Genomic DNA, 26151 nt, shown 5'->3' on the forward strand with positions numbered 1-26151 from the left:
AAAAGTCTCCATAAAAGGGTTTTTGGGGTCGCTGATTACAAATTTAGTTTATGAACACAATTTAACAGCTGACAGCTGTCAAAATAACTGTCAACTTTTATATGAAGTGATTTTGTTTTTGATAAAAATTACCGTAAAAATCTTCTTGGGATTGCTAATTATGGATTTAGTGCCATAAAGACAATTTGACGATTGACAGCTATTAACTGTCAAAATGTGATTCCGTCACTAGATTTGTAATCAGCGACCCCAAAATCCTTTTCACAGTAATTTTAATAAAAAATAAATCCTTTTATAAAAGATGACATTTGCTTTGACAGCTGTCAATTGTCAAACTGTGTTTCTAGCACTATAAATTCGTAATCAGCGACCCCGAAAACTCTTTTATGGACAATTTTATCAATAATAAATCCTCATAAAAATTGAAAGTTGGTTTGACAGCTGTCAACTGTAAAATTGTCAATTAAACACCAAATTCAAAATTAGAAACTGTAAAAACCCTTTTTTAACACTTTTATATAAATAAAATCACTTTTATAAAAGTTGACAGTTGCTTTGACAGCTGTCAACTGTCAAATTGTCAATTGTACATCAAATTCGAAATCAGAAACTGTAAAACACCTTTTTTTAACACTTTCCTATAAACAAAATCACTTTTACAAAAGTTGACAGTTGCTTTGACAGCTGTCAGAGTGTCAATTGAACACCAAATTTGAAATCAGAAACTGTAAAAACACTTTTTTAACACTTTTATATAAATAAAATCACTTTTATAAAAGTTGACAGTTGCTTTGACAGCTGTCAACTGTCAAATTGTCAATTGTACATCAAATTCGAAATCAGAAACTGTAAAACCCCTTTTTTTAACACTTTCCTATAAACAAAATCACTTTTACAAAAGTTGACAGTTGCTTTGACAACTGGTAGAGTGTCAATTGAACACCAAATTTGAAATCAGAAACTGTAAAAACCCATTTTTAACACTTTTCTATACATAAAATCACTTTTATAAAAGTTGACAGTTGCTTTGACAGCTGTCAACTATCAAATTGTCAATTTGCCATCAAATTCGTAATCAGCGACCCCGATAACCCCCAGCAATGGTGTCTCATTGGTTTATACGTTTCCTGCTTTGCTCGGGTGTTAAATGGTTCAAGAATGGAAATTGTCTGACTACATTTGATTTGTACTACTAGCAGTTTCAAAGAGTACAATTCAATACAATTGTATAAAATTTTCTGAAAAAAATTAAAGTGGGTCGTGAGGCTTTCAATTATTTTATACAACCTAAATAACATGGAAGTTTGCAACAAGCTTACGGCAAGCTTACAAGCTTCCTGAAATTTATAAAAAATATTTTCAAACTTTAAGAAATATTTAACATTTATTACTCCCTAAAATATAAAAATTCACAATAAAATGATTTAAGTGGTTTTAAGAAAATTTCTTCAAATTTTAATGCTCGGTAAAACCCACAGTAACTAAAATTTTTTAAAAAAATTTCAAAACTTTTAAGTTTTGTATCATGTGTAATCATTAATACCGGGATTCAAAAAAAAATTAACGAACCCACAACCAATTTTGATTTATTTCAAGGAAATTCAACCCATTTGACGATATTAAAAAAAGTTTTCACAAAAAAACAAAAAATAATAATGCCTATAGTATAATAATAGAATAATGCTATATAACTATTCTATACGCGATAGGTAGGAAAGCGCTTTGGACATTTATCGTTTAAATACTATCGAAATTTACTCGTTCGATGCATGTATGGACTTGAAGCAAACATTATATGCTGCACACAATGAAAGTTGTACTGTTTGGAAGTCCCGCTGTGGTTACTAGTAATGATTACAAATCGTTGGCCACAGGATGAGAGCAATCAATGGTTATTCTCTTCTGAACATTGACGAAGAACAATTTTTCGATTTTACGAAAAAAAAGGAAATGAAAGAAACCGACTAATCACATTTTTCATTCATTTATATTTCACGTTAAATTAAAGATTGAAATAAGAGCATAATTATTTCCATTATTTATACTCTACTTTGGAGTAATGTTAAAATTATTTATTTTATAGTATCATGATGCAAAAAACATATCAGGTTAATTTATAAATTTATAATTAAGTACAATTTTGGGATATGAATATAACAGAAAGAACGTTAAACGATGTTAAGGACAATGCTTGTTCACGTTCGCGCGTACACTCGCCGCAGCGCCCATGCTTCATGCGGTATGAATAATAATCTATCCCATCTACATCATAAACCTGTCACCCCATTCAACCATGAAAGTTAGCAAGCGAATCTGTTTCGAATTTACTTTGACGACCAATTGCCTATATGTATACACAGTAAGAGCAAAGTCATATATATAAATGTGCAAAAATTTTAAACTTATTTTCAACGTTTACTTCATAAAACCAAGCTATATAGATAAAATGCAAACGAAGTTATAAAGACAGTTCTTACCACAAAGATTAAAAGGAAATAATAACCATACTTTTTATTAATTTGCAATTATTGAAACGAGCATTTCAACATCGTGCCAATTTTCATTTGGTTTAATTTGATTTATTTTTAAAATTTACTTTTATTTAACAATTATCTTTTATGTTTTTTCTCGTTTACACACTGAAGGAGTTTTTATAATCAGCCGTACAATATAAGAAGAATATATTTACTGTGTGTATGAGTTTCAGTGTAATATGATGTATTTATATTGTAATAACTATTAAATATTAAATTTTATATTAAAATATTAAATAATGCTAAATAAATATTAAAAATTATATTAAATATTAAATACGACTCTTAAATTAGTTATGATAAGATATTTTATTTAATATTATTTAAAATGTATGTGGAATTATTAGGGGGGTTTAAAAAGAAGATTTAGATGGTTCTCTCTACAATTTTTCCTTAACAGATGGAGTGGTACACTGCAGGTCAAAATTAAAAAACCACCCATTTTCAAGTGAATGAAAAACATTTTTAAACATAAAATTTATGGGAACCTAAAATTTTTTTCTCTTTATTTTTTGAAACATGATAAAATGGAACGCATGATTATTCCCCAAATGTCATTTTACCGAACTACACTTTTGCAAATAGTCATTTTGGCGAAAAACCAATTTTGCGAAATGTCACTTTTGCGAATTGTCATTTTTTCGAAAAGCTATTTTTGCAAATTGTCATTTTTGCGAATGGCCATTTTTACGAATTGTCAATTTTCCAAAAAGTCATTTTTGCGAATCGCCATTTTTACGAATTGTCAATTTTCGGAAAAGTCATTTTTTGCGAATCGCCATTTTGACGAATTGTCAATTTTTCGAAAAGTCATTTTTACGAATTGTCATTTTTGCAAAAATTTCTATATTATTATTATTATTATTATTATTATATTATTTTAACTTGTATGCATACATAGATTCACTATAGGAATTTTCGCAAAAATGACAATTCGCAAAAATGACTTTTCGGAAATTTGACAATTCGTAAAAATAGCGATTCGCAAAAATGACTTTTCGGAAAATTGACAATTCGTAAAAATGGCGATTCGCAAAAGTGACAATTCGCAAAAATGACAATTCGCAAAAATGTCAATTCGCAAAAATGACTTTTCGCAAAATGACATTTCAGAAAAATAGCTTTTCGCAAAAATGACATTTCACAAAAATGTCTTTTCGTAAAAATGACAATTCGCAAAAATGATTTTTCGGAAAATTGACAATTCGTAAAAATGACTTTTCAGATAATTGACAATTCGTAAAAATGGCGATTCGCAAAAATGACAATTCGCAAAAGTGACATTTCGCAAAATTGGCTTTTCGCAAAAATGACTATTCGCAAAAGTGCAGTTCGGTAAAATGAGATTTCGGAAAAATGACATTTGGGGAATAATCATGCGCCCCTTTTTTAAAAATATCTAAATAAAATATTGACAGGTACTGTAAATAAATATTAAATAATAGACAAAGGCTGAAATAAAAAAATTAAATGTGGAATATTTAAGAATAAGTGTCAATATAGTAAATGAAAATTTTACAAATATAATGCCACTTTTAAACTATGGCGTGTGAAATAAGAGAACGGATTTCTAAAACTGCACTAGAAAAACAAAATCTTAAAGAACTTGAGGTTCAAACGTATTTTTTCATAAATTCTACTTATTTTTATTTTATATATATATATTTATATTATTTATTATATTATATTATATTATATTATATTATATTATATTATATTATATTATATTATATTATATTATATTATATTATATTATATTATATTATATTATATTATATTATATTATATTATATTATATTATATTATATTATATTATATTATATTATATTATATTATATTATATTATATTATATTATATTATATTATATTATATTATATTATATTATATTATATTATATTATTTATATTATATTTTTATTTTATTTATATATTTATTAAAATAAATATAAGAGAATTTTAGGTCTTAACGCTTTCGTGCTTTTGGAATATACATGTACCACTTACAAAATTTTATGTAACTATTTCATAAATTTAAACCAATTAACAATTAATATTACTTTTTTTATTCATCAACTAAACTACAATATGTAAAAAATAGAAAATTTCATAGTACGATTATAATCATTAAAAACAATTCAAAATGGCGAATCTAACATGGCGGATATTTTTTTCTAAATTGCAAAATTTGTTTTAAAATTGTTACTAGGGGATTTTCAAGGTTGCCATTTTGAATTTTTAAAATCTGAATTTCGATTACGTAATTTCATTTTCAATTTCATTTTCACTTTCATAGAATTCCATTTTCACTTCCACTTTGACAGATTTATATTTTCACTTTTATTTTCACTTTCACTTCGACAAATTTATATTTTCACTTTCATTTTGAAATTCACTTTTACTTTGACACATTTTTATGATGTGTATATAATATTTTCTATATCTCTATAAATCTGTCAAAGTGAAAGTGAAAATATAAATCTGTCATAGTGAGAGTCAAAGTGACAATAAAATGAAAATAAAAAAGTGAAAATGAAAGTGAAAATCTGTCATAGTGAGAGTCAGAGTGACAAGAAAATGAAAATAAAAATCTGTCAAAGTGAAAGTGAAAATGAAAGTGAAAATATAAAATTGTCAAAATAAAAATCTGTCACAGTGAGAGTCAATGTGACAATAAAATGAAAATATAATAGTGAAAATAAAAGTGAAAGTAAAAATATAAATCTGTCAAAGTGAAAGTGAAAATATTAATCTGTCAAAGTAAAAATAAAGGTGAAAATGAGAATGAAAATGAATGTAAAAATTAAAGTAAAAATGAAGGTGAAAACGAAAGTGAAAATAAAATTACGTAATTGACAGTATCAAGTTTCAACAAAATCTACTATCCAGGTTTCCTGGGGGCACGAAAGGATTAAAATAATTTTTCTAATAAGAAATTTAGTCAATATTTGGAATAATATAAGTTATTTTAGTCAAACTCAAGTTTAAAACAAGACTTATTTCTTACAGTGTGTGATCAATATTTTTTATGTAAATAACTTAATAATTTGTTTATTTATAGATGAAAGAAAAGTAGAGTTGGTGCATAAAAGATTAAGAATGGACTTAGGCTGTGACAAAATAAAACATAAAAATTTGAAAAGATTAAAGATTAATATGCGGAGACAGTAGTAACTACAACGTTTGTATGTTTTCTTCTTGTACTATTGTTATAAAATAAAATGTATTATGTTTAAATAATTTGAATTTCTAAACAACTCATAAGGGTAATTCTGAAAAATATGTTTTACACTCCTCCTTTCACGAATCTTGTTTCTCTGACTGACTAAAAAAATATCCTTAGTATGTAGTCTTGATAACATGCGATTTCATGGCTGAAATAGTCTAAGAGAAAGAGAAAAATTGTTTCAAGAGCAGTCAAAAAGCCTATGTTTAAAATTTTCTCTTTTAGTAACTTCAGTATAACTTAATTATTATGAATTTAGTTTCGGATTCTTGTGCCTATATTTCATATGATTAATAAAAGAAAAAGCTTCCTAATAGTATTCTTAAGAAAAATCCATCGCAATTTAACTTTAAGAACGGAAATATCATTTAACCGGAAGTGAAACATATTTTTTCTTCTTTTTTTATTATTTTTAATTTTATAATGAAGAAAGAATCTGGGCTAACTTAAACATATACGTATATTTTCTTGTTTTCTCAAGACGAATGAACACTCTTTTCTTTAATTTGTTACAAATTGAAATATTTTTCACTTAATATATATGAGGAATGTTAAACAAAAATTTGTGAATGTAAGTTATACACTAAAAAAAGTTCTGGATTAAATCAGTGGCTCTATTTGTTTAAAAATATAAAAAATAGCTAAAAATGTCAACCACTGCTCTTTTGATCGATTAACCATTTTTACGCATAGTTAATTGTATTTTTATGTAATTCGCCACTGCTAGGAAACACTGCAAGAACATAGTCTAACTACTTTAGAGAGTAAAATTAATTTGACATGTGAACAGGACAATAAAGTTCGCAAGTATCATGCAAGTCATCGCAGCACTATGCTTTGTTGTACGTGACCCTAACATTCACACTCTGATAACTTAACCACCTCTGGTTAAATTACCAGTAAGGGAATGTTAGGGTCGTGAACATAATGCCCTGCCTTTTGTAAAGTTGATGTAAACCATTTTTTTTAAATTCTTAATTTTCGTAGTGTTTTTGTAAGCTATTTGGAGTACAAATTAAAAAGAGTTATGCTAAAATTTTTATTATTTCTTTTAAAGGGACTACGTTATCCAGTTTTTAAAAAATTGAATTTTTTACTTAATTTTAAAATCTATGTTCTTACGATTATTTTCAGACGTCGTTTTTGAAAATATCCCAATAAATATAGAAGTTAATGGCCATTAGAAGCCGGCGCTGCAGAGGAAACACGGAAACTTCCTTGAGTCATTTGGCGCCTCCTAATGACCTTAGACTTTTGTATGGTCCTAACAGTCCTTTCGAAATTCCAAAAGATTTATGATAGCCTAGTATTGCTGATTAATTGGTCAGTTACAAAAATTCCCAGGTATGGTACCTAAAAGTACTTTCGCGTTTTTTTTGTTTTTTTTTGTTTATATTTATTTTTTTTATTTTTTTAACTACATTTTTTAGAGCTATGAACAACTTTCCTCACTGAACTTGGAATTTAAATCGGAACGAATTTGTTTGTATTTATTATTGTTGTAGCAATCTCTAATTTTCTACTGGAAGTAGTTACCGATTTTGTGATGATTTAATAGATTAACAGAGAAAATGCAAAACTATATTTCTAACACAATTCTACTACTATACTGTTCTGTCGTTCATTGGTGATTCATACTACTAAACTAGCGTATCTGGTGGCCTACTTGAAAGTATTACTGGTGTGTCAGTATGCGTTGCATTTAAACCTACCCCATGTGTTTTGGCATTTTGTTAAAATTGTTTCGTTTGAAAATCTGTTTCATAATTGAATTCCTGAAACATTTAATTGATGCCTAACAAGAATTTGTTTTGCCTCTACGAGAAGAAAAAGAGGCTGATAATAGTCTGGTTATTGTGGGTATAAAAGACAAAGAAAAACTGATTGTAAAAGTGGAAATTGTTTGTGTTAGAACCACAAAAATTCACAAACAGAAATAAAGATGAAAATAAACAGAAAAAGGATAAAAGTAAACAAAAAAATAACATCGATTTCAGCTGTAACGTCCGAATTGCATTGCTGAAAACATGCCATGGAACACTAATTTATCTCGAGGAGTAAGTTCAAATACTAGAATTTTATGTACGTTCATAATTGGATTACAATTTTTATTCACAACTGCAAAATTACTTCATAAATAAATTAACAATTATGTCATTTTATATAGTCACACATGTGGTAGTTCTAAGTCTGTCATCATATGTAATAGTCTAGCTGTTTGATCCTAAATTCAATTTTGGATAACTGGTACTCGATTTCCAATATAACGCTAGTGCTAATTTGAAATGTGATTAATTTTGAAACTGTTTACGATTCTGTAATCCTAGTTCTCACCATTCTATACTTTGTATCTTTCAGTACAAACTTCATCTTTAAAAAATGTAACACATTCATATTTCAAAACAGGGAGTTGATTCTGTAACTTTTTACATCCCACTTCCACTTTCACTTCCTCCTTCACTTTTTACTCTCACTTTCCACTCCCACTTTCACTTCCAATCTTCCATTCTCACTTACCATTCACCATTTTCACTTCCCACTTACCACTACTAATTTCACTTCCCACTTTCGTTTTCCACTTTCAACTCCTAATTTCCACTCTCACTTCCCACTTTTCAGTTCCAGTTCTCAATTTTCACTCCTAATGTTGGGAAAGTGAAAGTGGGAGTGGAAAGTATTAATCGAAAGTGAAAAATGAAAGTAGGAAGTGGAAATTGTTAGTGCAAGGTGGGAAGTGAAAATAGATAGTGGAAAGTGTTAATTGACGGTGGGAAGTGAAAGTAGAAATTGTTCGTGAAGTGAAAGTAGGAAGTGGAAAGTGTTTGGGAAGTAAAAATAGAAAATGGAAAGTGTTAATGGAAGGTGGGAAGTGAAAGTAGAAAGTAGGAAGTGAAAAGTGTTTGGGAAATGAAAATAGGAGTGGAAAGTTATATTGGAAGGTAGGAAGTGAAAGTAGGAAGTTAAACGTGTTTGGGAAGTGAAAATAGGATGTGGAAAGTGTTATTGGAAGGTGGGAAGTTGAAAGCAGAAAGTAGGAAGTGAAAAGTGTTTGGGAAGTGAAAATAGGAGAATTGTTAGTGGAAGGTGGGAAGTGAAATTAGGAAGTGGAAAGTGTTATTGGAAGCTGGGAAGTGAAGATAGGAAGTGGAAAGTGTTATTTGAAGGTGGGAAGTGAAATGAGGAAGTGGGAATTGTTAGTAGAAGGTTGGAAGTGAAAATATGAAATGGGAAGTATTAGTGGAAGGTACGAAGTGAAAAATAGGAAGTGGAAAGTGTTACTGGAAGGTGAAAAGTGAGGATAGGAAGTGGAAAGTGTTATTGGAAGGTGGGAAGTGAAAGTAGGAAGTGGAAAGTGTTAGTAGAAAGTGGGAAGTTAGAGTAGGAAGTTAAACGTGTTTGGGAAGTGAAAATAGGATGTGGAAATTGTTATTGGAAGGTGGAAAGTAGAAAGTAGGATGTGAAAAGTGGTTGGGAAGTGCTAATAGGAGTGGAAAGTTATATTGGAAGGTGGGAAGTGTTAGTAGAAGGTGGGAAGTTAGAGTAGGAAGTTAAACGTGTTTGGGAAGTGAAAATAGGACTTGGAAAGTGTTATTGGAAGGTGGGAAGTGGAAAGTATAAAGTAGGAAGTGAAAAGTGTTTGGGAAGTGAAAATAGAAGTGGAAAGTTATATTAGAAGGTGGGAAGTGAAAGTAGGAAGTGGAAAGTGTTTGGGAAGTGAAAGTTGCAAGTCGAAAGTGTTAGTAGAATGTGGGAAGTTAGAGTAGGAAGTTAAACGTGTTTGGGAAGTGAAAATAGGTAGTGGAAAGTGTTATTGGAAGGTGGGAAGTAAAGATAGGAAGTGGAAATTGTTAGTGGAAGGTGGGAAGTGAAATTAGGAAGCGGAAAGTGTTTGGGAAGTGGGAAGTATTAGTGGAAGGTGGGAAGTGAAAAATAGGAAGTGTAAAGTGTTATTGGAAGGTGGGAAGTGAAGATAGGAAGTTGAAAGTGTTATTTGAAGGTGGGAAGTGAAAGTATGAAGTGGGAATTGTTACTGGAAGGTGGGAAGTGAAATTAGGAAGTGGGAAGTGAAAATATGAAATGGAAAGTATTAGTGGAAGGTGGGAAGTGAACAATAGGAAGTGGAAAGTGTTATTGGAAGGTAGGAAGTGAATATAGGAAGTGGAAAGTGTTATTGGATGGTGGAAAGTGAAGGTAGGAAGTGAAAATTGTTAGGGGAAGGTGGGAAGTTATCCAGAAAGTGGAAAGTGAAAGTAGGAAGTGGAACGCGTTAGTGGAGGATGGGAAGTAAAAGTGGAAAGTACTAGTGAAAGGTGAGCAGTGAACGTGGAAAGTGGGAAAGAAAAGTGGAAAATAGATGATGGGAAGTAAAAGTGGAAAGTTTTAATAAAATGTGGGAGTGGATGGGGGAAAAGTATAAGTAGAAAGTGTTAGTGGAAGGTTAGGGTGGAAGGTGTTAAGTGAAAGTGGGAAGTGAGTGTGGAAAGTGGGAAAAAAGAGAAAAGTCGGATGTAGAATAGTTACAGAGTCGTATAATGACTTTTGGAAAAAATTTTTGAAATATAAATTTTGTCTGATCCATTCACTAACAAACAAATGAAACCCACAAGAAGAAAAAAAGCATGAACTAAGCAAGAAAGAGGAAACCTAACACGTTAAAGTTTCTTTGAAGGAGCAATTGTGGAAAGAGGGAACATATTTCTCTTAATTGCGTGCGAGAAGTTATAGCAAAGGGTACCTGTTACAAGTGGAGATCAACGACGTATCAAGTGGAAAAACGTCCAAAGAAGAAGAGGTCAGAAAGAAAGATTGTCAACGTGGACGAGACAAGGATCGATGATGATTTCTCTCGATGGTGAAACTTTTTCTCGACTTCGGTGGAAAGCAATTTAACATCAACTCTAGAGCGTTTCTGGCTAGTGGCAGTCCTGTAAGTCTAATAAAAAAAATTTGGCCAATGAAATAAATTATTGAAGGGAGGATAATATTAATATTGGTGAACACATTGATATAATTACGTGAAGTGAATCGAAATAATGGTTTATAAATTATTATAAATAATTAGGCCAGAGGTACCGTAAGGAGATATTGAATTTAAAACTAAAATTGTTGTTACAGAAATGTTTGAAACCAAGAAATAGTTATGAATGAAGAGCAGAGGAGAATGGATCGACTAAATGCGTGACATCATGTGCTGAATTTCCAGTTCCAATAAATATTAAGGGAATAAGAATGTCACGTTTAGATTTTGAGTGGTAGAGTAAGATGCTTTTAAAGCGTTGAAAGAAAGATTGATATCCGCTCCAATTTAATACATTTAGATTCCAAATCATGAGATGTAGTTGTACTGCTACGCTAGTGCAATTTCTAATACAAAAAAGGGATCACGTACTTCACTCCACATTTTACTTTCCTAAATAACAAGTGAAACTAAAATCAAGAACGATAGCTTTGAATTGAAAGCTCTAGCAATTATATAAGCGATTCGCAGATTCAGTGATTCATCTGAAAGGAATTAAATTTAAGATCGTAAATAATTTCAATTCTTTAGCCATGACTATAAAAATATATACGCGAAAAAATTAGATGATTTTAGATTATTGATTCCCTAAAATAAAGAAAAGTTAATGACCACGTCCAAATATATTGTAAGTGTAAGTTTCTAAAGAGAAAGGGGCTTAAAGGCAATATTAATTACACACTAAAAAAAAGTTTTACTTTCAGCCTATTTTTGAGGCTGAATTTAAGATGTAAACGGAGTCAGCCCCGTTAAACAAGGACAGACTTATGTGAAATACATGGGCTGAATTTAAGGTGTAAACGGAGTCAGACGTTTTTTTTCCTGTGTAGTTAAAAACTATAAACTCAGGGACTATATAATGTTACGTAACTTCAACTTGAGTTGATTTCGGAGATATCTCCTAAGCTTCGACTAACATTCAACAACCCGTACGAAATAACACAAGTCCTTAGAAGCAATCGATACTTGATTTCTGATATAGATGGGTTTCAATCGACACTAAAACAATATGAGGTGGTAGAAAATAATAAAATATGTAATTGTAGAAAGGAAATAAAATAAATGTCTCTATGTGTTGCAAATTGTAACTCAATCGATCGTGTCCAAGGATAAATTATACATCAGGAAGAGCCGAAACCGTAAGAAAATATTATAACGTTCGCCTTTAAGTGTTAAGAATAAGTAAAAACAGACTTTTTAAAAATAAGATATAACAAGCGAATATATGATTGCCATCAAGAAGTATGAATAATATGGGGATCTATTTACGAACTAAACAATTAAAGCAACTCTTATGCTCTGTTTACAAAAGATAATTTAATCTAATCGACTTAAACTATAAAAAATTCGCCAGTTTCTGGGCTCCTATTTCCAGCTCCTTTTGCTGCTGCTTGCTTCGTTCCCATTAACGCTTACCCATTTTAATTTTCTATGACCTTTTATCTTCTCATATCCTTTCCATACTATTAACCTCAACCTCCTTCTTATGCACCTTTAACAATCCTTTATTAAAATTTAAAATAAATCAAAAAATCGTTAAGTTTAAACGAATATTCCCTCAACAGTTTCATTCTGCCAGAACATCAATTTATTTTTCCAATAGAATATTTGTTATGTTATTCACCTTTCTATTTCTATGAAAATATAAGTTATTTATTTTTACTAAAATTTTGTCATTGTAAGTGAAGACTTAAATATCAATTATTATTTAATTTTATACAAAAAATTTTCTGCATAGTTTCTGACACGTTATTTCGAAGATCTTTTGATTCACAAGTAGTAAGAAAGACGCTCTTGTTAATTACTAAGTTGAAAATGCTTTTCTAAGTTAATATCCAATTCTCTAATTTCTATTAACTTTGTTTTCGTTGAAATAGTTATGCTAATATCGGTTTTATATTTGATTTTTGATCCTTATGCTCCTGTTATATTTCTTTGTTTTGATTATTACGAAGCTTTGCCTTTAGAAAACTATCAGAGTCCATAGATGGCAAAAATCTTTTTAATATCAAATTTCGACGCCTTAACTGGTATAAAAGCATGATACTGTAAAGTACCTGTTATCGTTGCGTCTTTATCAAATCTCAGTCTCAATTCCTTTTATTGTATCCATGAAACTGTCTTTACTGCTAGAAAAGATTTTCGTTTCTTCTCAATGTTCTTTAGCCCTTGAATATAATACTTTAGCATTCAAAATAAGGTTCATAACAGTAGTAGTCACAAGCTTCTATACCATCGGCTGTATCATAAAAATAATACTCAGCAATATTGCTACAGTGTTTTTATGAGCCACGAGATTGGAAAAATTGCTTTTGTTTTTTAAATGTTAACCGAGAATCGAAAGTACCAATAAAATATTCATCAAGTAAAAAATTTTTGCCAAAGCAAAATTAATTTTAAACATTTTTTACAAATCTAATTTTGCTACTAGATTTACATTAAACATAATAAATTTACAAATATACACTATCATGGTGTCATATGGATTTTGTCATTTTTCTATTGGTTCCCCACTGACATGTAATAACATTTTTATAACATTGACCCAAAGATGATAAAAGTGGTTCCTTTGCAGAAGGAACCTATAAAAGGTGCCACCCTTGCCGAATTAGTTAGTTCAGGAATCGCCACCAAGTTAACTAGTCGTGTCAGTCCTGCAGCAGCGACGACCAAGTTAACTAGTTGTGTACTGTCATCGAGTTTGTTCTCCGACTCCAGTCTAGAAAATCTCTTCAAGTATCAAGTGCCTTCTTTAAATCTCGTCTTAGTCAAGTTCATTTAAGGAGATAGTTTCTACTACGAGGCACATTTCTATTTTTCTAAAGACTGCATTACCTCGACATCAACGTCAAATCAATAATCCGGTCACTCCAAAACTGAAGGGGGTTCAGACTAATTTGCATCGACACCTGGACTCCGGACTTTTCACTTTCGCTGTCCCGAAAACAATTTGAGGGAAATCTACTGCATTCTCTATTTCTGCTAGACAACGTCATTTCTTCAACCTCACACTGAAGCTTGTTGGATCTACGACTCTAAGAATAAATTTAAAAGTTAAGTAACTGTTACTTTTAAATTTTGTCCCAATTTAAATTCTCGATTGATTCTACAAAGTTCTAATTTTGTTTCAGTGTCCCTGAAGACATCTGGATCTACTCTTTCTCTCTGATTCTAATTGTAAAGGATTCAAATAAAAACTTTAATAATTTAATTTCAACTTGAACATTTCCGCTTTCATAAACCTGTCCCTTTTGATCAGAGCCTTCCGCTCTGTGAATAAATCAGGTTTGAATCACCGATGCCGGACAAATTAAAATATGTTTAGTTTCGTTCTGAGACATAACAAATGATACCTCCAATTCTTACTTCTGAGTTTTTTGGTTCTAAAAAATTCGAGACAGTTTTACTATTTTTACTTCGAGTTCAGAATCAGCTTAAAGAAATACTGAAGTAGACTAACATAAGTTCTCAGTAGTGCCACTTTTTGTGATCCTGTGTTTTTAATGTTGATTGCATTTAGCTTTAATTTAACATCTTCATGAATTAAATCAGCACTCTGAGTGTATAAAATACACTGTTTTGTGCTTGAGACAGTGCTTTCGTCGCACTTGAGTAAATTTGTAAATTCTAATTCTGATTCCATCATTGTCTGCTTTAAAGCGAGCATATAATTCACTGAGGTTGCAAAGTAATCCTTTTTGAACATGTTCACGATTTCCATTACTGTTTTTATAGAGACGTAGTCTTTTGCTGCAAACATTAAATGGTTAATATCATTACGTCCATAAAAGGATTTTAAGAGAACTTCAGTTTCTACGCCTTTGTTTTAACTCGGAAGCGGTAAGATTCCATTTTGAGAAACCAATATTTTAACCGCTCTTATCTGTCTTTTTAGTAGCTTGAAATTCAACTATGATTTTAACGCGACTCTAAGATTAAGGCCCAAGAATAAGAAGTTTAACACTCTCTTTATAATCATTAGATTATTAAATTTATCTATAATAAGGTCTAAAACCTCAACTCTACTAAAAGCACATTATTATTTTCACTGGATGAAGTAAATTCAAGGTTATTTTTGTTATTTGTTACCTTATCTTTTAAAGCAAAAAGTTCGTTTAAGAACAACGAAATTTTTTTGAAAAGGATTTGTTCTCACTTCGATTTAATTTTTAAGTTTAATATAAACCGAGCAGTAGATTAGATTTAATAGAAAATTCATATCACTGCAACAAGTAAATTAATTAATTTAAAATTATTACTGGAGTTTTAGTCATTTCAACCAGAATTCTTTTTTAGTGTATAATCTTTATTGTATGACATAAAATTATCATATTTCTGAATAAACTGAATATGATTTAAAATAAAAATAGTATCTATAATTCAATGAAAACATTGAATATTAAACCTTACTGTGAACAGAAAATATATAATTTTTATTAAATGAAAAATTTTTCGAATTAAGTAATAAATTGTGATTACTGTTGATATATAATATATAAATTTCAATAGTTAAAAAGAGTGTTCAATCGATTTAAGAGTATTTGACAACATGCTTTGCCACTACATCACAAAATATATAAATTATAGATAATGACTATTTAAAGTCATATGTGTAGATATAAAAGAAATTGTGAATTGAACTTACTTATTGTAGAGAACTATGTCAGGTCGCCATATGTGATCGGAGGGTACGTGTAACATGTGTACTCCTCCATACTCTTTCGGCTCCCACCGCAGTTTGTAGTCGTACCAAGACTTGAAACAACCAATAAAATAAATATAAAAAGACTATTTAGGCGAATATTTTCTTTCGAATACAGTTAAAATCACAAAATATAAATTTTTAGTATTTTTTTAGACGATAAATGTTGAAATTGTATTTATTCAAATTAGAGATTTGAATTTGGACAATAGTCCAGTTAAATACAATTAACTAATTTTAAATTATGTCTCTGACAAGTTCTGCGCCAACTGATAACGACATTTATTTACTACTTCTTGAAATTAAAATTCTATTGCAGAAATTTTGCGTCACGTATTAAAAATTAAATTATAATGATTACTTTTATATTATATGACAGTCAGTGATTTTTAATAATATTCATTTCGACAAAAGAATTGATTCTTATGGATGTTCAAAACTTGTGGATCATCTAACAATAGCTTTGAGTTGGTATTATTCGATATCACGAAGCCACTGAAGAATTTTCTCACAACTTTGTAATATTGAACTCAATTTAAAAGTATTGAAATTTTCTTCCATTGCTGGAAATAACAGGTAAAGTGTTAAATTCGCCTTTAAATTATCTAGAAAAGGTGATGAAGAGCACGACTGCACAAAGCTATAATATAATAGCTCTCCTTTTCCAGTGTTAGGTATCACTTCGTAACATATTTATATTGTTAAAATTTTTAGTTAAAAACATATTGTTATTTTAAATAAACTTATTATGGAATAATTGAGAAAATTAGTCCCCACTTGTCTGATACAATAGTTAAAATTTTTATCACATTGATCCAAATGTAATAAAAGTGGGTTGTATGATGTAGTTCCCATTGCAAAAAGAAAGGTGTCAGCCTTAACGAATTTGTCAGTCCAAGAATCGCCACCAAGTTTACTAGTTGTGTACGGTCATCGAGTTTGTTCTTCGACTCCAGTTTAGAAAATCTCTTCAAGTATCAAGTGCCTTCTTCAAATCTCGTCTAAGTCAAGTTCATTCAAGGAGATAATTTCTACTAAGAAGGAACTTTTCTATTTTTCAAGAACTCCTAGGCTGTAGGGTGTTTTATCTAATTTACATCAACACCTGGACTCCGGACCTTGCACTTTGGCTGTCCCGAAAATAATTCAAGGGAAATCTACTGCATTCTCTATTTCCGCTAGACAACGTCATTTCTTCAACCCTGAAGCTTGTTGGATCTACAACTCTAAGAATAAATTTAAAAGGTAAGTAACTAATACTTTTAAATTTTGTTCCCATTTAAATTCTCGATTGATTCCACAAAGTTCTAATTCTGTTTCAGTGTCCCTGAAGACATCTGGATCTACTCTTTCTCTCTGATTCTAATTGTAAAGGATTAAAATAAAAACTTTAATTTTAATTTAACAGTTACTCTTTCTTAAAAGCTGCTGCCCCATAATATCAGTATTGCCGATTTACCCCACTCTCCTCTATATTTTTTAACTTCAAAGTTTTCTAGTTAACCTTCAGATTAAATGAGTCCTATACTACATTTCATATTCTTTTACATTAATAATTAACCCATATAGATTCTGATGATACTTCAGGCTATTTCCACACATGTTTTATATTTTTTCTGCTCTTTTCATTTTAAAATTTAAATATTTTTTTATTCAATAATATTTATTTTAAAGTCGAGTCAAATAATAAATTTTTATATTATTTCTAGGAGGCAAGACCAAAAATGATATCTCTCGATTAGCAATTCTATTATAAAATGCGAATTATCAAAAAGAGAATATTAAATGGAAATTTAAACGCTTCGGGTTAAATTACAAATTTTATTTACAGTTCGTTGAACAATTTATACTATAATTTACATAAAATCTGACCTTTTGCTGTACACAGAAACAAATGTGCTGAATTAAAATTTTACAATTATAATTGAATATTCCAATAATCTGAAATTCGAATGTAAATATCAAAGTTAAAAATGTTTTAAAATTTTTGTTTTAAAATCAAACTTCCAACGTCTGAGCTTCTTAACTCATCTGGTACTTTTAGGTAATTTTAAAACATGTGACGAATATATGAAAATTTTTAATAATATATTTGAAATCATAAATATGCTATTTCTCATTATAATGATGTGCAATGTCGATTATTGTCCAGTATACATTATTGAAACTCGACTATCGCGATAAACCGGTTGTACTCAGGAGAGGTTTTATACAGTTTCCCTCTTTTCTGACGCGAAAAGCCATTAGACTTTTTAAGGTACTATTGGTAAAGAAACTGCTATGGGGAAAAAATAAACGATTCCTTAAAAGAGGAAGATTCGCCGTTTGGGAAAGACGATTTATTTTATGTTGTTTCGATGACTTATGTAGAAAAAAGCCATTATTTAAATTTGTCTGCAACTCATTACTCGGGGGTTTTTGGAGTCACCAATTACTAATCTGACGTTAGGTTTTTGAAATGTTTAAGATTTTCTTGATACTCGTTACTCTAGGGTTTTTGGGGTCGCTGATTACCAATCTGGCATCAAATTTTCAGAATTCGAAATCATTTAGATTTTAAAAGTTTGTTCGCTTTATAATGGAACAGCCACTTTAACTATTTAAAATCTAATTCCAGATTAGCAATTAGGTAAATTGGGAGCACTCCATTGACCCAGCGATTAGGTATCATTTTTTAATAATTTTATTGGCTTTTAAGAAAAAAATGTAAATTTTTTTCATTCTTTTTCTTTTATACGCTTAACGCTTTTTACACTACAATGAAAAAAGGGGTGTTCATTCAATTATGGTCGATACTGTAATTTAACTCACATTTTTTTTGAAAGGCAAAATTTAATTTTTGCTTACAGAACACACACAATAGCCCGAGGGTGTCAAACACCAATGTGTGCAATTTATGGATTATTCAGGAAGCATGTCGTTTAAAGTTTAAAAAGCAGGACTTGTGTACACAAAAAAATTCATTACATAATTCATCACAATAACAGAATCAAAAGAGAAAACTCATAATGGAAGAATTAAAAAAATATTTTTAAATCCATAATAATAGTCTTACGACAAGTATCGCAATTTTATGACTAATTTGAGGTGAAATTTCTCAAACGATCATTCAATTTTCTTGAAATAAATTATAAAATAAATTATTTAAGTAAAAATGAAATGCAAATGTGTGAACTAGAATTTCGCAGTGATTTCTTTATGGTTTTATGCTACATGCTCGATTAAGTAATAACGGATGTTTACATAAACTGATGTTTCATACGGGAGCAGAGGTATTCGATTTTTCAATAAGAGCCTTGAAAATGAAGTTTGAATTTGTGTATTTGTCGTCTGTAGAGAGCCAAATCGTTGCCATCGCCGAAGGCAAAGTGTTTCTGTTTTCGCAAACGGGACAAATATCTTTCTCAAATATACCGAACCTTCCATGTATGATCCTCAACCACACTATTGCATCATGGAAACTGCAATGAACTTGGAGAAGTTTCTTTCAATAAACTTGAATCATCACATTGACGATATCAACTATACACCCATTTTATTAAATTTTCTTTGAAATAGTAATTTGAAATATATTGTAATTCAATGAATCAGTAAATGAAAAAAGTATTTCTATTTTGATGAATTTTCTTCTGATCAATATTTATGAATTAGTGCTTAGATTAGATTAACAGTTGTGATTCTGAGCCATAAAATTTGTAAAAATATTTACATGATTCAATTCAGAAATTACATGATTTACTTCAAAATGATTTACAAATTGGACAACATTCCTTAAAAATAAAAATTGTTGGATTCGCCTGTAATACACCACCCAGAACATATATTAAGTACGTACAGGGTCACGCTCAGTTTTACACATGTGAACGTTACACATCAAAAGGGAAAACCATAAACTGTAAAAAGTTTATCCAAGCACGCACAGGAAATTGCAAACACAAAAAATTTTGAAAAATGAAAGATAAACCATCATATAGCCAGATGGCTACTAAATAACATTTTTTATTATAAAAAATAACAAATTTTTATCCAACAGAGTTCCAAAGAAGAAAATCCGATTTCAATGAATTAAGTAATTAGAAAACAACATTTGGGATTTTTCATTTTGGTTAATGTTTGCAGAATTATTTGCAGTCGTCAACTATGCATTGCAAATAAAAATTTTGCAGATCAATTATTCAGAAAGTTTTTTCAACTTCGTCTCTCATTTCGCGGTGCGCGCAAATTATGAATGCCAGAAATTCATTAGTACTCGCACAATACTTCGCCAGTTGTCAATTTTTAATTGGGTAAGCATACTTTCAGATGAAACATGTTCAAGAAAATTTCGAGAAACAAGATAGTGATATTCGGTTTTGTCCTAAAATAAACGTAATGGAAATAGTTTACAAAGAGAAAACAAAATACTGTAAAAAATATAAAAGTTTGAACTGTTTTAGCTTTCGTACTTGAGTTGTCATTACCTCATGTTGTACATGCTACCTTGAATGCTTGTCGAGAGCAACTGCAGCTACACAGACACGTTATTTAGAGTCGAGTTGAGGGTGGGTTAAAGAGCAGAGTGGTCTGGATGTAGAAAGATGACGCTTAGTTGGTTTGTATAGTTCAATGGTTTTGCGATCCCAGAATTTTTATAACTACAGATCAAATATTCGACAATTTTGCTAAATAATCTTTGATAAAAGTGAATTTCATGTTACAATAAATGCATTAAACTATGTGTTCGGAATAAAAGTACCCCAAAATTAAATATGCACCAAAAAAAATTGTCTAATAAAAAAATAATATTTACAGTTGATTTAAAAAAAGTGAATTTCCCTTTCCCGGTTTTAGAAAAACTAACTAACTTTTAAGAGCATGTTGAAATCGGTCTTATTTTTATGTGAAGCTTTAAAAAAAATTTATACACTTCCCACGTGAGAAAGTTGACAAAAATAATCCCTGAAAATTACCGGGAGTCGTTAAAGAGAAATTCCAGAGAGTGACTCCCTTTAAAATCTCAAAAAATTGCAGGAAAAATTTGTTAATGACTTTTAATTAATATGAAAAATATTACTACAGTTATGCGTCAGTCTCAGTGTGATAAAATTGTTAAAATTAAATTTACAAATATGAAAACAGTAAAACGTAGAAATCAAAATAGGCTTACGGCTTAAAATATTATGTTTAATTTAAAATAATTTTTATCAAGTAAATGCCTACCATTTACCCAGGATAAGCCATCGATTTCAGGAAACGCGAAAAGTCATTTAAATTAACGATCGCCCTTAGAATTGGTTGTAATAATCCGCGCGAAATCAAGTGATGGCCTAGGACGCTATAATAGATGAGGGGAAATTTATTTTTTTTATTTTAAAAGAAATAATGGTGATTTTTTTAAATAATAAACTTTTAAAATATTTTCTTTTGTGTAAGATTCTAATATCTAGTATGACAGACCAAAAGGTTTAGTTAAAAATTAACTACAGTCGAGTCGGATAAAGTTATCACATTCTTGAGAAAATTTCCAATAGTTAAGGAAAAAAACTTTTTCAATTAATGAATTCCATCCCAAAATACAGTCAACCAAAGCTTCTGAGTTATGGTAGCGCAGAGTACACAAAACGTTTCACACTTATAGTGTATGCACTGAGGGTTAAAAGCAAATTAATTTATGAATATAAACGGCTTAAAGGGGCAAAAGACTTAATAGAAAGTCTACAGAATAGTGAATCAGCTATGAAGTCAACATACAGTAAAGATAAAAGTCAATAGCAATTTAAGGGTAATTGTTTTTTCTGTAATAAACCAGGACAATCGAAACAATCTAATAAATAATGGGAGGAATAAAAGCAAAAAGTCAACAAATTTTCCGAGGATAAAGAAGAAAAAACTGAAAATTACTGCCATGACCAGGAAAGACACACATATAAAAATATTAAGAGCATCAATTAAAGGAAGAAGATAGTTTGTAGACTCTGGAGCAACCAAATAAAAAATAAAGATAGAAAAGATAGAAAATAAAGATTTTTTCAAAAATTAGATACTAGGGAAGAGGGACACGTTCGTCTTGCAGATGAAAAGGCTGCAATATAAAAGGGATATAAGAACGGGCGTCATAAAATGAAATTTAAAATAAAGACTATTTTTCAAAATGAAAATACGTGATATCCATGTACATACGAATCTTTGCTTGTAATTTAGTGTCAATAAAAAATTGATAAGGGATGGCTACAAAATACAGTTTTAACAGAATTATTGACATATTTCAAAAGACGGAAAGACCCATCTTCTAGCCACGTTGTCTCCAGATTTGTACGTGAAGTTTAAAAGTGCAATAAAACAAAAGTGATAGAAGTGATCAGATCGAGTAAAGTGTCAATAAAAGAACACTATGAAGATTGTCAACATGCTTGGCACCGAAGATTTGGACAGCGAGAGCCTACAGCAATTAAGTTATTAACAGAAAATTAATTGAGAAAATTAATTGGCATCAGGTATACAATTAAAGGATTGAGGTACATAAACTATTTAGAAAAGAATCTCAGCAAACGACGAAAGCAATACTCGTTCTCATTCACACAGATGTTTTTTGATCTAATGAAAACAGAAACCCCAAGTCAAAAAAAGGTATATTTTAAACATTATTGAATATTTTCCTCGATTTCCTGAAGTTTATTTAATGAAATATGAAAAATGAAATTGGAATTTTTATTCAAGAATTCATTTAATTAATTAATCACAGCATAATGAAAAGCTAAAATTAAATATAAGGTCAAATCGAAGAAGGGACTACATTAATAATGATTGTCAATCTTTCATAAAAGATGAAGAAACTTGCGTCCAATATGCATCGCCATATTCACTGCAGCAGAATGATGTTGCAAAATAGATCGTCCATAAAAATTAAAGAACAAACACCGTATGAATTATAACAAGAAAAGAAACAAGATAATGGACTCTTTTACATTTTTAGATGTGTAGCATACGCTCTTATTCACAAAGAGAAAGATAAAAAATTATATGATAAAAGAGAAAACTTTATTTTTATTGGTTATTCAGAAGAATCAAAAGTCTTCCGACTACTTGATACAAGGATAAAGGAGTTCCTACAGAGCGCTATGTGGCTACATCAAAACTAGAAATTGCTGGAATGGACCTTTGCAAGAAAACAACTTATGCAGCAGCCAGAAAGTTGTCATTCCTAAAAAAGTTGATAGTTTTTGTATGCTAAAAAAAGGAGATCATGCAATAAACCAAGCAGCTGAAGTGTGGAATGATACGTTACATGAATTAACTAAGAATGGTTTTGTGCAAACTAAGACCCTCTTGGCACTCTTGACGTTGAGAAACTGTTGTTTGTTGATGACTTCAAAGTCTTTGCTAGAATTTGTTCTTCAAGTGACGTTGCACTCTTGGAAAAATATTTTGACACTTTGTCAGATTATTATACATATTATATATATATTATCATATTGCACCTGTAATAAGATTTCAATCAATCCACTCAAATGTTGTGTTATATCATTTTTTAAAACAAATTTTTTACCAATATTATCTAACTACACAAGTCAAGGAACGACAATACCTCGCAAACAATCAATTCGAGACCTTAGGGTCATATTCACATATAATTTAAATTTCAATGATCATATTTCAGACGGTTACAGCACTGCATCTAGGGAATTAAGCAATCTTTTTAAAAATACTCGTAATTTGAAAAATATCAAAATTTTAAATATTTTTTTTTTGCTTAGGGACTTTTGGGAAATCTGCATACAGATACCTTGGACTCCACACTCCAAGGTCAGGTGGGGTTAGTAGAATAAAAAAAATATAAAATAATAAATTTAATAAACTGGCGACCCACTGCCAGCCCCGACCGTCACTCTCCTGCTTCCTGGCTTTCACATCGCTTCAGACAAAACATGTTGCACCTCGGCTTCTTGGGTAAGGCAATCCAAATCACGGATCTCGAGTGGAACTCTTCGATCCAACGACTGCATTTTACCCATGTTTCCAACCGCCTTGGTGACCTCAGCGGTGAAAGCGTCCTTTTTGGAGTCTCCTCTGAACTTAATCAGAAAGTCTCCCTTCTTTGTAGCTTTTGCTGCTACTATTCTCGTATGGCAGTCGTCGGGATTGACCTCTTTGCGAAGTTTACCCAGAACGTCAGCATACGTTAATACTTGACCGACCTTTTTCTTCTTATCGGTTTGGATTCGAGTCTCCTCTGGACTGTCACCCTCTCTCTTCCGTTTCTGAGCATCTCTTATGACTCTTTTGAGATTACGCCTATAGAAACGCTCTCTCTCTTCCTCACGGTCTTTGCGGTTACACTCCGCACCGCTGAGAACGCATGCCAAATCGAAGTGCGACTCATCGGCCACGGCATGCTTTACTTTTACCTCTCTCGGCAGGACTTCGATGACTTTGAGACTAGCTTTTACCTGAGTGGATAGCGCTATGTGCTTCTTTCTCCTTTCACGATGTTTTGTGTGTCTAACCTTTCCACGACCACCCGTGGCACTGCAAAAAATTGGGCGCCCCCACAATCCGCGCGCACTTGAGCATCAGTCCTGGGACTGATGGTGAGATTTCCCGTTTCCGGCCTGCTCACATGGGGTACCTTCTTTGAATTTTGTGGATCTATTTTTTCTTGCTGTTTGGTTGTCCTTTAGTGAAAAGTCCCGCCACCACGGCAAGGTCTACCAAACATATCCATGATGCCAGTCGTGTCTAGCAGCAGGCCCACTTCAAAAACATTTTCTTAATAATTACACTCTACTAAAAACTAATAATTATCCCCCTCAAGACTCTGATTATCCTCTACTTTGCAAAGAACATAATATTTCCCATTAATGATCCTTGTGATTGAGGGCTGAGACTTAAACAAACAAATAAAGACTAGTTATATTCAAAAGGTAACAATGAAGAAAAACTATGTTGTTACTTATGTTGACGATTTTTAATTGCATCAAGCGACACGAATAAAATAAATCAAGTAGCTAAAATTTTAAATCATGAGTTTAATTTAGTCGACTTGAAGTCTTAAAAATATTACTTAGAATTTGAAATCAAAGGAAATGATAATTATTTCTATTGTATTAAGCAAACAAAATACATTGAAAAAATAATTGAAAGGTTTGGTCTGAAAGGTGTCAAAATTTAGCAAATACCATTGGATGTAGGTTATCTGAAGATCAGAACTGATGATACTACAATTCTCGAAGGTGCAAAATATCAACAAGCTATTGGGGCATTATTACATTAGGACGTGAATTCAAGACCGTATACAGCAGCAAGTGTAACCATCTTAAGTCAGCACAACAAGCACCTAATAACTGCAGACTGTGGGAGGTGAAGAGATTGCTTCGATACCTGAAAGGGACAATAGACTACGATCCCAGATTATGTGAAAAGGACAGCAAAACATAAATTATTGGCTTTGTTGATGTAAATTGGGCTAAAGACAGAGCTGATGATAAATCAATTAGTGAATATTTAAAAAAATTAGTATTAGAATTAAAAACATTGTGGATTTCAACTATTTTTCAAAAATGTTTACATCAATTGACAATGCGAAATTGAAGTCTTTTTCAAATGATCTGAGTTCGTAGTCTATTGTCCCTTTCAGGTAGCAAGTGTAAATATACACTGACAAGTTTATGTTTATGACTACGGTACATACCTAAAGGACTAAAAGATTCAGTTTAAAATTAACTACAGTCGAGCACAGTTAATTGTAAGGTTTTTACAAGTTTTTATAAGTATTAAATTTAAAAGAAAAAACAAAGAGCTGGGCTTCAGTCTCCTGCTGCTGATGAAACTTTTCCATTTTCTTAAGGTAAGCAACACTAAATCTGTCCGAAATAAAGCAATGAGGCAATACTGCTCTGCTGAATAATCAAATTTACGTATCATTTGAGAAATGTTTGTTATTCCGTTTTTACTTCAACTGTACTACGTTTAAGAAGTGTTTGATTGTTTTTCAATTAAATAAAATAATAATAGCACCTGATTTTAAAATATTTTCCCGGCAACTTCTGAATGGTAATTGAATTTTTTAGTCACACTTTCAAAATTACATGCGTTATAATTTTTTTAGCGTTCTATATAAAAGTATGGAACGCTAAAAAAAGAAATATTTTAATATCTTTATTTATTGTTAAATTGTTTATAATTTGACTCACCTGTTCAACCCAGAGGTTCGTCGTCATTATTTGGTTTTTGAGGTTCTGAAACAATAAATATTAAAACAATTATGTCATAAACTGCAGATAAAGTTTTCTCATTATGAGAAGGTAGGAGGTTGCAAAAGCATTTCAAAAGTGGTAGAGACATGGAAAGTTAGAAATGGCATTCCGCTCTTTAATGTAGTTGTCATGGACAATGCAATGTAATTTTCACCACAAGTAATTCTATGGCTAACAAATATTCGGTAACTGGAATTTAAAATATGGTGTATTATGTTACCTCGAATGACATATATATTTATATATAATAATTATTCTTTATTATCTTTAGCTTAAATGGATTAAAAAAGAGCAGGGTCAATCCATTTTATTTCGTTCAATGCATTTCTGACAATTTAAATTTTTTAAAAATATTTTAAGAGAATATTTTGTCATGTTTTGATATGACGAAAATTTCATAAATACTTAATTTGTTATTTAAATACTGTTTTAGTAATTTGCTT

The 26151-nt window shown here is 30.6% G+C and overlaps 1 protein-coding gene across 1 annotated transcript in view; it reads right to left on the minus strand.

Moving 5' to 3' along the window:
• The window catches only part of LOC122507381 (acetylcholine receptor subunit alpha-like), a 210354-nt gene that overhangs the window by 115517 nt on the left and 68686 nt on the right, over positions 1–26151 (minus strand). The window contains exons 3-4 of the mRNA XM_043620051.1: positions 25646–25690; positions 15420–15529 (exon numbers count right to left, since the gene is read on the minus strand). Coding sequence (XP_043475986.1) covers positions 15420–15529; positions 25646–25690 — 155 coding nt within the window. The remainder of the gene's footprint in view (positions 1–15419; positions 15530–25645; positions 25691–26151) is intronic.

This window comes from Leptopilina heterotoma, unplaced genomic scaffold, assembly GCF_015476425.1.
Source record: "Leptopilina heterotoma isolate Lh14 unplaced genomic scaffold, ASM1547642v1 Lhet_47, whole genome shotgun sequence".
NCBI lineage: Eukaryota > Metazoa > Arthropoda > Insecta > Hymenoptera > Figitidae > Leptopilina > Leptopilina heterotoma.